This window comes from Numida meleagris, chromosome 5, assembly GCF_002078875.1.
Source record: "Numida meleagris isolate 19003 breed g44 Domestic line chromosome 5, NumMel1.0, whole genome shotgun sequence".
NCBI classification, from domain to species: domain Eukaryota; kingdom Metazoa; phylum Chordata; class Aves; order Galliformes; family Numididae; genus Numida; species Numida meleagris.
The window spans coordinates 47,393,826-47,406,817 of record NC_034413.1 but is presented as its reverse complement, the minus strand read 5'-3'; the positions used below and the strand labels follow the sequence as shown (position 1 = coordinate 47,406,817).

At 40.9% G+C, this 12,992-nt stretch overlaps 1 protein-coding gene across 6 annotated transcripts in view; it reads right to left on the bottom strand.

The window, feature by feature from the left end:
* RAPH1 (Ras association (RalGDS/AF-6) and pleckstrin homology domains 1) overlaps positions 1-12,986 on the bottom strand; it is a 90,630-nt gene extending 77,644 nt beyond the window's left edge. The window contains exons 1-2 of one of the 6 annotated variants that reach the window (XM_021397489.1): positions 12,644-12,986; positions 12,000-12,094 (exon numbers count right to left, since the gene is read on the bottom strand). Coding sequence is in view for 4 of the 6 variants with exons in the window: in XM_021397486.1 (XP_021253161.1) it covers positions 12,274-12,393 (120 nt within the window). In the remaining 2 variants the exon portion in view is untranslated. Of the gene's footprint in view, positions 1-11,999; positions 12,095-12,273; positions 12,457-12,643 lie in introns of those variants that run through there. The other 5 variants (XM_021397488.1, XM_021397486.1, XM_021397490.1 and 2 more) reach the window with 5 other exon arrangements.

Sequence of the window (12,992 nt, the reverse complement as noted above, 5' to 3'; positions counted from 1 at the left end):
AGTTGTAGCCAAAACTTAAGAGCACATGTGCAAATATAAGCTCAAATACAGGAAGCAATAGTGGACAGAAAGAAGAGTATTTTTCTACCTGTCCAGTTTCAAATCAAGCAGCATTGCAGAAACAAACATTCCAAGATCAGTACCAGGGAACTAACTACACATAGAATGTTCTAAACTACTATAGCTGTCCGCAACTCAGATATACAACTGGAAACTGTATAAAGAAAAAAAAAAGCATACATGCAACAAGAGAGACTGTAGAAAAAGACAAAGACAGCATTTAATCCATAACATAATGCTTCCTCTGTGGCAGCCCTAACTTCCTCTTTTTAAGTAATGTTATATTCCTCAAGACACCAAAAAAAGACTAGCAATACACAGAAGGTACAAATCAATTATTTAGAGAATGTAGAGTCAGGGACATAATTTCAGTACATATCTTGCTCATCTTTGGAAAGAGAAAGACCAGAGTTAGTTACAAACAGATTTTCTAAACATGTATATAATGGCAAAGCAAACAAATAAACAAGAACTACAAAGTTCTTGATCTGCATCTATTAAATTCTCAATCCATTAAATACCAGGCTGCTCCATGACAGCAAGTGTCAGGAAGATCATCATTATTTACTACTGTTAATAAAGAAGCCTCAAACCAAACATTCAAACTAGTCGCACTGAGAATTGTCTATATATGTGCACACAGGATAAGACAGCTGCTACCCTGCTGGCTCCAGTGAAACGATGGTAGTAACACTGCAGAGACAAGCTGAATTTCAGAAGTTACAAAAAAAAAAAAAAATACTGAGTAAATGAAGGTATTCTTTTATCTTCAATTCCACATGAAGTGGTCTTCCTTACTTTAATAATCATGGCACTAACAAATAACCATAAAGACTACTGTCAAGCAAAATTTTAAAAAAATTCTTACCAAAAAAAGTGAACAAATCAAGCATTTTAACTAGTTAACAGCTACATTTTCCAAATTATATATTATTAAAAAAATAATAAAAAAGCTTCACACCCCCAAGTCTAGTTTTGAACAATGGCTATCGCTCCAGTGATTTGGTTTGAACGTCCATATTGCCTGAATCTTGATTAAATACCAACATTTTAAGGAAAGCAAACCAGCAAAAGTCATTTTAGGAATGAAGAAGCAGCTGCCAAATTTGCTAGCAGGCTATGCCTTCTCAACTGCTATGGCACATCACAACATGGTGAAAGCACACTCAGTTGTAAAATCAAGTATTTAAAACCATACTGGAAGGCAAAAAGAATGCAGACAACATAAGGTCAGCTGTCACTTTTAACATTTTCATGAGAGCACAACTGGCCATTTATCTCACTTTTCAACTCAGTGAAAATAGCAAAAGAAATATTTAGGTGGCATTACCTGGAACAGGGATCTACCTAGTCTTGTAACATTTTATCATGTTTAATCAGATCAGGTCTATAGAAATGTTACTCTCAAAATGCTCACAGCCTGGCAACAGATATATCAAAGGGAAGACTAACCTCATCTCAGACAGTTAATAATAATCTCAAATACAAAATAAATAAATAAAGAGGGGGGAAGGGGATTCTGACCTTCTAATCTCAAATAGATATGTTCTAAACAAAAGGAAGATTGTGTACCTTCAAGAATGAAAAATAAATTAAACTGATGGGGACCAAGTTCAGAATGTATGGAGGATTTTATGCTCAGCAAGTTCAAGCAACTAAAAGAAAGTCCTGGTAAAGCACTGCTTAAGTTCTGCTAAGCGCATATCCCCCATTGTTGTACAAACACTTCTTACCTAATATATTACTGGTATGGGGCTCACTTCTTGTTTCTCAAATGCTACAAAGATGTACCTGGCCAAAGATTTGTTATGAAGATGTAGCTGGTCCACTGTCACAGTATACAGGGATGTAACAATTCATAAAGGCATCCTCAAAATAGAAAGCATCCGGCTCACAAGAATGAGTTTAGACATCCATGGTCAGAAGGTGCTACAGATACAAGGAATAATTTCAAATGTTACAAATAATGCAGAAACATGCCTCAAGTAGTGCACTTAGATTAGCCTTCAGACTAGAAAGCAAACAACAGTTAAATATCAGACTAGAAAGCAAGTAACAACAGTTAAATATAAACTCTTTTCATTACAATCATGATAGCAAACAGCCTGTACATTAAATGAAAATAATTTCAAGTGAAGATGTTTTTTTCCTATATCATGTGTATTTTAAATTTGAAGGGCACACTAATCTAGTATACTTTTGAAAGATCTAGGCCCAGAAATAAAGACAGAAACTCAAACCCAGAAGTCTGGTGAGTAACAGTCTACCCAAGCTAAGTTCCTACATGACAGCTGTAAATATTACCTGGTACTTCAGGAGAATGAAGATTAAGTGACCTGTCTTTTCAAAGACAGACACTTAAGGCATCGCTTTTCAGAAACGAAACACCACTGAAGTTGAAAGTGCGCAGTCTGAAAATACTTTGTTTGCTTTACACTGAACTTTCAACTCTTCAATGCGTGTTAGTCATTCCAGGAATATTCCATTTCACACAATAAAAGATAATTTAGGGTTTGATGTCACAAAGCAGTAGTAAGTCACTCCAAGGGCTTTTTTTTTTATATTTGGTTTTGAGGAGCTTTTTCAAGTTCTTGCACAATTCAAACTAAATAGGAATAATCAATACAACAACAGAAAGTTTCATTCAATCTAACCACAAGCTTTTGAGTGGTTGCTCTTTGTTGCTGCTGCTTTTTAAACAAGAAACTCTGATTTATCACTAACTAGGATAGCAAGCTCAAAAGCTTAAGCCGTATGTTGCACTATCAGCTAGAATTTAGTTAATACAGAGTAGTCTTCATGAAGACACTGCATGCTTCGCTTGAAGAAATGTGACATTAATATGTGGTTCTTCTTAAGAATTTCATTCATTTCCCTATTGCTTTGATTTTCTGCTCTGCCAGCTGCTAGAAGGGAAGACAACAGCCATGCTTTTCTATGAGGCCCCTCTTTCATGTAATTATTGAAAATGAGACTTCACTTCTGCTATGCACTTTATAGAGGATCTCTGAGCTCTCTAACCCAGAACAACCAAATATTTAATTAAAGAAAGTAATTCCTTTCCTTCCTACGTGGGCAGGAATTTATTGCTGGTACTCACATCAGTCTGACAAAGAGCCTTTCAGTTTCACAGAACCGATCATAAGATATCATTAAGTTACTTATTGGTAGATGTACCTCAGTCGAGGTGAAAATAAGAGTGATCATCTCTTATCCAGCTTCAGGTAGAATTGTTTTCCTGACCTGTGGCATGCTCGGAGATGGCCAAAGGAAGTGACAAGTTGCTTTTACTACTTCGCAAAGTTACTAGTGAGTGAAAACTACTACTGTGTGTTTTTTTTCCCCACTATTTAGTAGATAAAAATGTTTTTCTAAAGCCATCAAACAAGTACAACCCAAACCACTAGAAATTTTTAAACGCTCTATTAAACACATTTGTATAAATGTCTTTAGTCAACTGGTTACAGGCACCTGGGAAGTCCAAACCTTTATTACTGTATCAAAAGAAAACAGATTCTGACAATAGTTAACTCAAGTTTAGAAAGTGCAACAAGATTATGGTGATCCTTCTGCTAGTAAGAAAAGCAGCAGGAAACAAAATGGCTAAACAATAAATTAAAAAGAGCTTGGAATGCTTGGCTTCTGGCATGGAATCAAAAATCCCATGCAAGATGCCTCATCACTATATAGGCACGAACTAAGCAAGTCAGTATGAAATGAAAACCAATTGTACATGAACAGGAAACTGCCTAGGAATAGACATCAGCACATTACCAAAGAGTGAGGCGTTATTTTAAGTAGAGATGCAATCCAGCAGCCATGTGCCTTACACAGAACAACTGGCAGGAATCTCCCTAAGCTATGAGCCCTGAAGGAAGCTTGAATAGACATGACCATCTTTTCCACAGAGTGCCTTGTTCTTTAAGACATCAGCGGAAGAATCTGTATCCTTTATGCAATTACTCAGCAAGTGCTTTTAAAGAGGCTGTAATAGACTGAGGAAAGTCATCTTCTCTCAACAGAGGAAATTCAAGACTGTTCTCTTGACCACAGGATGGTCTAGAACAAGAGACACTCATTCCTGCTGTAGGAGTTTGGCCACTTCAGAAAAAAAGATTTGCATATTTTTGGCCAAAGAAGAAACGAATTACAAATCGGACAAAGAAAAACAACAACAAAAAATATCATTATCAGCACAAAATATCCTAAGGCTAATTTGTTAGTGTACTGCCACCTTCAGTTATTCCAAAAGCACAGGAACAAAAGGGAACAGTTACGTATTCTAGGTGGATGAATTTACACAGACATCAATGCTGCACAGAAGAACTACATGTGAGGTATTCGCAGGTATAGTTCAGAACAACCCAGTACTCAGCATCACTGTAAATAACAGTGGTAGACGCCACTCCAGGTAAATTTTTTTGTGCACATTCCTGAAAATTTGCTGGGGGCTATTTCCAATTACAGAAACTACACAGAGACAAATCTGCACTTGACTATCTGCTTACACTACGTACCAGTAACGATTCTCTGTTAAGAGCTGATGAGAAGATATGACAGAATCACACATACCACTCGCTACTCTTCAGTATCTGGACACAAACTATTACCTTAAACACACAGTTAAGGGTAAATGTATACTAACTTCACAAATATCCAGATAATATGACTTCAGAAAGTTTTCTTTTTTTTCTTTCCCCCCAGGCTCTTTCATAACAGAGTCCGCATTCCTGCAGCAATGTTTCAGAGGTAACTCAAATTTAAGAGCTTCTGATCTTTGTACCATACTTCCAGAAAATAATATGAGAAAACCAGAGAGAACTCTATCATGGTCACAATAATGTGTTTTCACCTTTGTGGTGGGAATACAAATATTCTGTAATTCACTACTTATTGTTCTAGGCCATAAAGGAGAGGAGTAACAAGCAGTGAGTTAAGAGACCAAGTAGAAAAGCACAGGATTAGAATTAAAGCAATTAGTATGCAAGGACAGTATTTCTGCAAAACTAATAAGCTTCCCATGATATTTTCACCTTTGGACAACAATTGTTAAGCTGCAGAAAGCACCTTTACTCACGAGATGTTTGAAAACATCTTGAAAACTTGTTTCCAATATTCAGCTTGAATACACCTCAGTTTTGTAAACCAGCTTTCACAAAAAATAAGCGTAGATAATATTTGTCATCTGGATGTGCAAACAAATGCATTTATGAAATCGTAGTGCATTATTTACTAAGATGATTCTGAAACTCTGTATAAATAACTTTTAATACTCTTAAAATGCAAACAGCAGCCTGAAAAAGGAGTTTGTCTTTACTTGAAATAATGTTTTTACATCCCAGGCATATGAGAACCACTCATTTTACTGAAGTATATAATCACAGTCTAAAAAGATGTATACAAGAGTATAGCCTCTCTATCTCTCTCAACAGCTTCCCAGTTAACTTCCATCCTTCACCACAACTCATCACCCCTTCCATTTTACCAGTCTGGAATGTCATGGATCCTGCTGTAAAGTGGATTACAGAATTTATGAGGATTAAATCTCCCCAGCCTCTCCTTTTCAAGAGGGTACCCTTAATGCACAACAGTTTAGTGTTCCCTAAAGCTAGGTAAGACCTAATGACATTTCAGCCAAGAAAGGAAGAAAAAAAGTCATCTCTAATCTCATTTGCTTCATTTGTGCTCTTATTAACACCATTTCATTAAGGACCTGCTAGAAAGATATTGAAGGGAATTTTACTAAAAAGACAAGACCAAGTCAGCGCCACCAAGGAGACAAGCAAACCTGTGGCTATACCAAGCCTAAATGCTATGCACTTGTACGAAGATTAACAACTGGAAGTTTTTAGTGCTACGTGAAGCAACTCTACTTCCTCCAAAAAAAAATGTAGATTTGTTTTTCTAACATTATCTTCTGTAGTGCCTATAATGAAATCTAACTAGTAACACCTCATCATGAAGAGATAGATTGATGGAAAGCCAGCAAGACCCAGTTTCCTTCTGAACATTTGTCTTTTCAGTACAAGTATATTGGCAAGGATCAATTCAGCTACTTCACATAGTCAAATGTAACATAACACCACAAGTCTACCAACCCTTTGACAGAGAGGAAAATCTGTCAGTTTCAGCATATTTTCTCCACGGTTAAACTAATCTCACAGGCGTTTTGAACGAAATGGTATTTTATCCTAACAGTCAATTTAAAGACAGAAAAGAAATCCAGAAACGTGAAAAAGAAACTCAATTTTTTTCACTTCTGATTAAAACAATACAGTTTGGGAAAAACTGTCTTAACACCATCTGAATGTTCCAAAAGAACAAAATTCCACAACAAAACAAAACACTTTTATGAATTCTACTTTGTAAAAGGTAACACTTTTCACAGCATGCAGTAACTCACTCAGCTTTTAATATTGCACTTACCCTCAGCAGGCAGTTTCACAATGCATACTGAAGAGATGTAACCGCAACAATGATATCAGACAACTGTTTCAGACAAGATTATTTTATCAACACTCAACTCACATCCTATGCACTTCTAACACTTCAACAACTGCAGGGGAACGGTTAGGTCAGGGCTTGAAGTGGTGATTGAGCACCTGGTGAAGGGGTGCGGCTGGCCCAGGGAGCACAGGCAAATTGTTTGCACCTGTGCTTCCCACCTGACCAGAAGGGGTGGGCACAGGGTACAGTCCCCCCAGGCTCATGAAAGGGCCAGCCATTGCTGGGAGAGCATCTCTTGGATCTAGGCTGCTGCTGAGAAAGAGTGCTGCACAGCCAGAGAGCCCCTTCAGCAGCTGGGTGAGTTCTGTTCCTCTTTCTGTATAGGACTGTTAGCCTACCTGTGAATACTTTGGTATCACCAAGAACCTGAGAGGAAGTTTTTTTTTTTCTTTGTGAGCAGAACAACAGCTTAGCCTTCATAATTTTTATCATAGAATTACTCAGGTTGGAAAAGACCTATAAGATCATCCAGTCATTAATGACATGCTATGTGCATGTCATTAAGACTAGGATAGTGTTGAATGAGTAACTTTTCTATGCCTAGAACAGCTGTTCTTAAAGCAGATAACTAGCAACTGTAATCAAAATTAAGGCTATCTATGTATCACTGGAAAGCAAGAAACACTATTAAGAGCTTTTCCTTAAGGAGCAAACTATTAAACTGTTCCCTCACAGAAGAAAAGCCTCTAAGGCAACAACAACAAAAAATACCAAAAGTAACTGTAATACCTACTAACTCAGCACAGAATAATCGCACTCCTGTTTAATCCAAGCAGCAAGGCAAAAGAAAATGACAGAATACTACAGGTCCTATAAAACACAGCACAGGGTAAGTCTTTGGGGAGGGAGAAGGACCAGAGAAAACAACCCTAGCACTAGCAGCAGGAAAGAACCCCCTGCTGCCAGCATTGCCCTCAACTCTCACAAGCTCATGAACAATCATTTCTGTCAGTCCCTGTGCAACAGTTCCAAGACTTTATAATGGGGAAAACATCAGAGAGGATGAAGAATATGGAAGGAGATAAATGGTACCTGTTTTATTTAGCTTATTTTTCCACTTCATACATGCATTTGAGAGAAATTATAAGGTTCTCTAACTTTCAGTGACCTTTTCTAAATGAAATTACAACACTGACACAAACTGATCAGAACTGGACAATGTTGTCACCCTTGCTTTTTTTTTTTACTTTCTAATCCCCTATCTGCTAGAAATCGGCTACTATGCTGTAATAAACTGTAGGAAACAGTAAGGGGATTTGGATCTGTGCTAACACAGCTTAAGCAAAACAGCTCTCCGCTCTCTTCATATCTATGAACATGACAGAACACTGGCACCTTGCAATAGTACCAGAACACCTCAGCAGAGGCCAGATATGATAGTTAGAAGAATACACTATTATCTGAATCATCCAATATTGGACTGTAACTGTCATGAGACAGGAAAAATCCTTATTCAATTTACCATTTGCCATACTCGAAAGGGGTGCATTTTTAGCTGCAATGACTTCAGTTCTTCAACGCTTGAAAACATTTCCTCAAGAAAAGTAAATATAGCAGTTTTCCTACTGTGTATAATAACCCCCTCACCAGATTCACAATAATATTTTCATATTATAACTTCCAGCTTACACTCTGCTCTCTTCAAGAGAAACACCAGAATCAATGAAGATTCAATCATCTTTCTGAGTACGCCATCTTAAATGCACAAGATGAGACTAGAAATACAGTGACATATAAAAACCTCTTTCTGAGACTAAAAAATTTCAAAACTATTTTTCACAGTAGCTCTGGAATTCCTAGCCTTCCCCCCACCCCTCTTCTTTCCCTCTCTAATACTTTTAACTAGGTACTTACAACTACTTCCTGGTATTCACCTTTTGAAAATAATATGCCATTTTGAATGAATGCAGTTTTAGGTGATGATATTGCTTGCAGAGGACCAAGAAGAAACATTAATCCCTTGATAATCTGAGTAACTACTGTAACAGGTAATTACAGCATAGCTTTCTCCAGTGGCACTCTAACCTTGCGGACATTCCTAAAGATGGAATTCCTAAAGTCATTACCTGTGACAGCCAATTATGATAGAGAAATATTTTGAATTCTTAGGAGGATTTACTTAATAATACAACACTACTTTTTAAGTTACATTTCCTGAAGATTAACGCAAGTTTGTTACATTCCATGTAGAAATACAGTAAATTTGACTACTCGCCAGTCTAGTGTTGTTTCTACACCATCTTAAACCTTTGTGAGTAATAAAAATAAATCATAGAATCATAGAATTAGCTAGGTTGGAAAAGACCTACAAGATCATCCAGTCCAACCATCCACCTACCACCAATAACCCCAATAAACCATGTCTCTCAACACAACATCTAAATGTTTCTTGAACACCTCCAGGGACGGTGACTCCACCACCTCCCTGGGCAGCCCATTCCAGCACCTGACCACTCTTTCAGAAAAGTAGTATTTCCTAATGTCCAGCCTAAATCTCCCCTAGCACAACTTGAGGCCATTCCCCCCCATCCTGTCACTAGTTACAAGAGAGAAGAGGCTGACCCCCAGCTCACTACAACCTCCCTTCAGGTAGATATAGAGAGTGACAAGGTCTCCCCTGAGCCTCCTCTTCTCCACACTGAACAATCCCAGCTCCCTCACCAGCTCCTCAGAAGGCCTGTGCTCCAGACCCCTCACCAGCTTCGTTGCCCTCCTCTGAACACGCTCCAGGGCCTCAATGTCTTTCTTGCAGTGAGAGGCCCAAAACTGGACACAGTACTCGAGGTGGGGCCTCACCAGGGCTGAGTACAGAGGGACAATGACTTCCCTGCTCCTGCTGGCAACACTATTTCTGATACAAGCCAGGATGCCACTGGCCTTCTTGGCCACCTGGGCACACTGCTGGCTCATGCTCAGCCGAGCATCGACCAGTACCCCCAGGTCTGTTTCCTCCACACAACCTTCCAGCCGCTCTGCTCCAAGCCTGTAGCGTTGCCTGGGGTTGTTGCGGCCCAAGTGCAGGACCCGGCCCTTGGTCTTGTTGAACCTCATCCCATTGGCTTCAGCCCAGAGATCCAGCCTGTCCAGATCTCTCTGTAGGGCCTCTCTACCCCCAGGCAGATCAACACTCCCAGCCAGCTTGGTGTCGTCTGCAAACTTACTGAGGGTGAAATCGATTGCCTCTTTTATAAAACTTACTTCATATTGCCTGATTCAGCTGTAAACCAGCATATATAATCTTCTAACAATTGCACAGAACAGTATAAATCCCCATAAAGCAAGCATCCGTCAGTCTTTATTCTTGGGGCTAAAATACAAGTTGAACATCTCTCACTCCACTATGTGTCGGTAACAAGTTCTAGATATTATCAGCAGGATCCTCAGTATGAACAGATGTTAAAAAGAAGCTGTGAAGAACATTGTTTCAATTCTCTTCTACATTAAAATTCAGAAATAAAACTACTGGTGAACATACCAGAAAAGGCAGTCTGATTATTTCTGCAATCTTTTTGCTTCATTTATTGAGCAAGAGATTTGGATTTTTCTACTACTTAGATGGTGATCTAGATTATTTCATGCCTGGGATCAATCTTCAGCGCTATTCCTCATACTATTTGCCTAACTGAGTCAGATTTAACTCTGTCCCAGTTTGACAGATTTTTTTTTTTTCCCCTCTAGTGGTTGAAAGACATTAAGAAGGAACAGAAATCCTAGTGGTCATAGAGATAAGACTAATAGAGCATGAAGGTGTTCAATAAAGAGCACAAAGAAATCACATCTTTTCGGGGGGGGGGCAAAAGCACTTCATTAAAAATCCTGACACCAAAGGAGAGGCAAAGGAGCATATGTTCATAATTCCACAAATAATTAATGAAGAAGCAACACAACGGCTTTGCAGCTGAAATAATGTTAGTGGCTTGAGGAACTGGAGAAATGAGATGTTCACATATACTGATAATCAAGGTATCATGACACACTCTTGAAAAACAAAGCCTCTTAAAATCAGCTGTATGAACCATTACCTACAAAAGTTAGCTAAGCTGTCTCATACATTCCTGTAAATCAACAGGTGTTCTCCGTACCATGGTTTACCTTACTAAAAAAAAAAAAAGCAGGATGTTGTAATACACAGGAAGTTCAAAAGAGTTTACATCAACTCATTACTCCACGGGAAGATAATATTTTGAATTAAGAAATGAGAGCAATGGCTTCAAGACTCGAAATTACGAAAATCTGTCAGTGTTCCTTTTCACATTATTTTTAATAATATTTTGAGAGATTAACATCTAATAAGCTGTGCTGTTTGTTTTTGGGTTTTTTGAATCACTGCTCTTGTCTTTCTCTGATGCTGAGTCAGAGAAACACTGGCAAAAGGACCCTTCGTTGCAAGTCACATGAATCAAAAAACTAAGCCATTTTAAGGAATTATCTGAAAACGAAATTTCTAGAAAAGTATCAAGTAAATTCCTTAGTACTGCTTACCTCTTTGTTCTACTAGAGGTAAAATCCTCCCTAATGTACATTAAAGTATCACCCACTGAGATGAAAATCCTATGTCAACTTAGGTGCAAAATACCAGCTCTGTATTCTGCTATCCACCACACCCTGCCAAGGATATAAGCATATTAAATTCGGATACATCCACATCTTCAAATCTTACTGTTTAACACATTCCCAGAACTTATATTCTTGTTTTCCAAGATGATTTAGCTAGTGATTGTTCCTCTGTTCTTATAGAAAATTTCTTAGCAGAGAAAAGCTGATTAAACAGATAGTAAAATATAAAGGTTTGCTGGTTTAGATATATTATACGTTATCATTAAACATCTAAATTTATTTTTTGGCTCAGTAGAGTTTTACAAGCTATTGTGTCCCCAACTAGAGGACGAGGGAGTGGGGGGGAACAGATGAAAAGAGGCATTCATGGCTAGCACAGAGTTATGTGTGGGCATGATTCTTCAGTCCCAGAAACAGTAGATCCATTCCTCCACCATGTGAATGGTAAGCCAGGTGTAATAGCTGTATGAGATACTGCTCCAAACTGAGTGCACCTCTACCCCTCCAGCAGAAGAGACACTACACATACTGATGGTTCTTTTCCCTTCTCAATCCCTATAGTTGGGTAAAAAAAAAAAAAAAACAAAAAGAAAAACATGCCCACCCAAACACTTCAGTGGCTATTTTGTGCCATTCAAGACAACATATCCAAAACGAATCAAATCGTCCAATATTGACAGTTAAGTCACTGCCTTCTTGAAACAATTAACACAAATGCAGGAGAAAATAAGTATACCTGTGTCAGTCTCACGTGGGTCACGTGACACACACGTATGCAGACACTCCTTCCCCTCCCACCACCAATGATCGCCCAGATACAGTTAAGTGTGCAGATACATGTATATATAAATATATATAAATATGTACACACACACCTCCCACTCTCCTCAGCTTCACGAGGACCAATGCAGACAACAGCCTCGCCCTCCACACGCCAGCCTGCCTTCGCTAAGTCCAATAGCTAAAAGGACTGAAAGACCCAGGATTTGAAACAAGCAATCAAACAAAAAAGCCCCGCCGCGCCGCTACGAGCCCCGATCGCTCGCTTCCCCCTGCACCATCAGAAAGGACCGGAGCACGCCGGGCTCGGCAGTGCCGCGGGGGGGGGACCCGCCCGCCCGCAGCTCCGCAGGGTGGGGACTCACTCACCCAAGCTGACATTGTTCGGATGCTGTACACCGCAGCCCTCGCGCATCCCCGGCACGCTGCCCAGCCCGCCCCGAGGCATGCCTTACACGGGGAACGCACCAGAAAACCACCGCCGGTCATCGACGTGCAAACGCTCGGTTTGAAAAAAACATCCCCGCCGACGCGTGGGGCGGGTGCGGCCACCTCGCCGATTCCCCGGACGCTCCTCCGCCCCGCTCCCCCCGCCCAGCGCGGTCTCCCCGCAGCCCGCAGCCCGCGGCGAGCCGAGGGAGGCGGCAGGAAGCGGCGCTGCCCGCCCGCTCCCCCTCAGCCGCCAGCCCCGAGGGGCGATGCGGCGCACCCCCCGGCGGAGGGCGGCTCCCCTACTCACCTCGCCCCGGCTCGGGGAGCCCCCGGCGGGCGGGCGGCGGCGATCCCTCGCAGAGCAGAGGGCGGAGGCGGCGGGCACGCTCCCGCTGGCGGCGGCGGCGGCGGCACCGGGGCTCCGCTCGCGCTCCGCCTGCAGCCCCCCGCGGCTACTGCTGCTGCTGCTGCTGCTACCCGCCGCTCCTCCTCCCGCCAGCTAATGGTGGCCGCCGCCGGCTCCCGTCGCCGCTCCCTTCCTTTCCCGTTTCTTGTTTCCGCCGAGCGCGGAACCGCCCGGCAGCCGGAGCACGTCCCTGGCCGGCAGCGGAGACGGCTCTCCCGCCCCAACCCCCGCCGCCGCTCCGGGCTCTCCC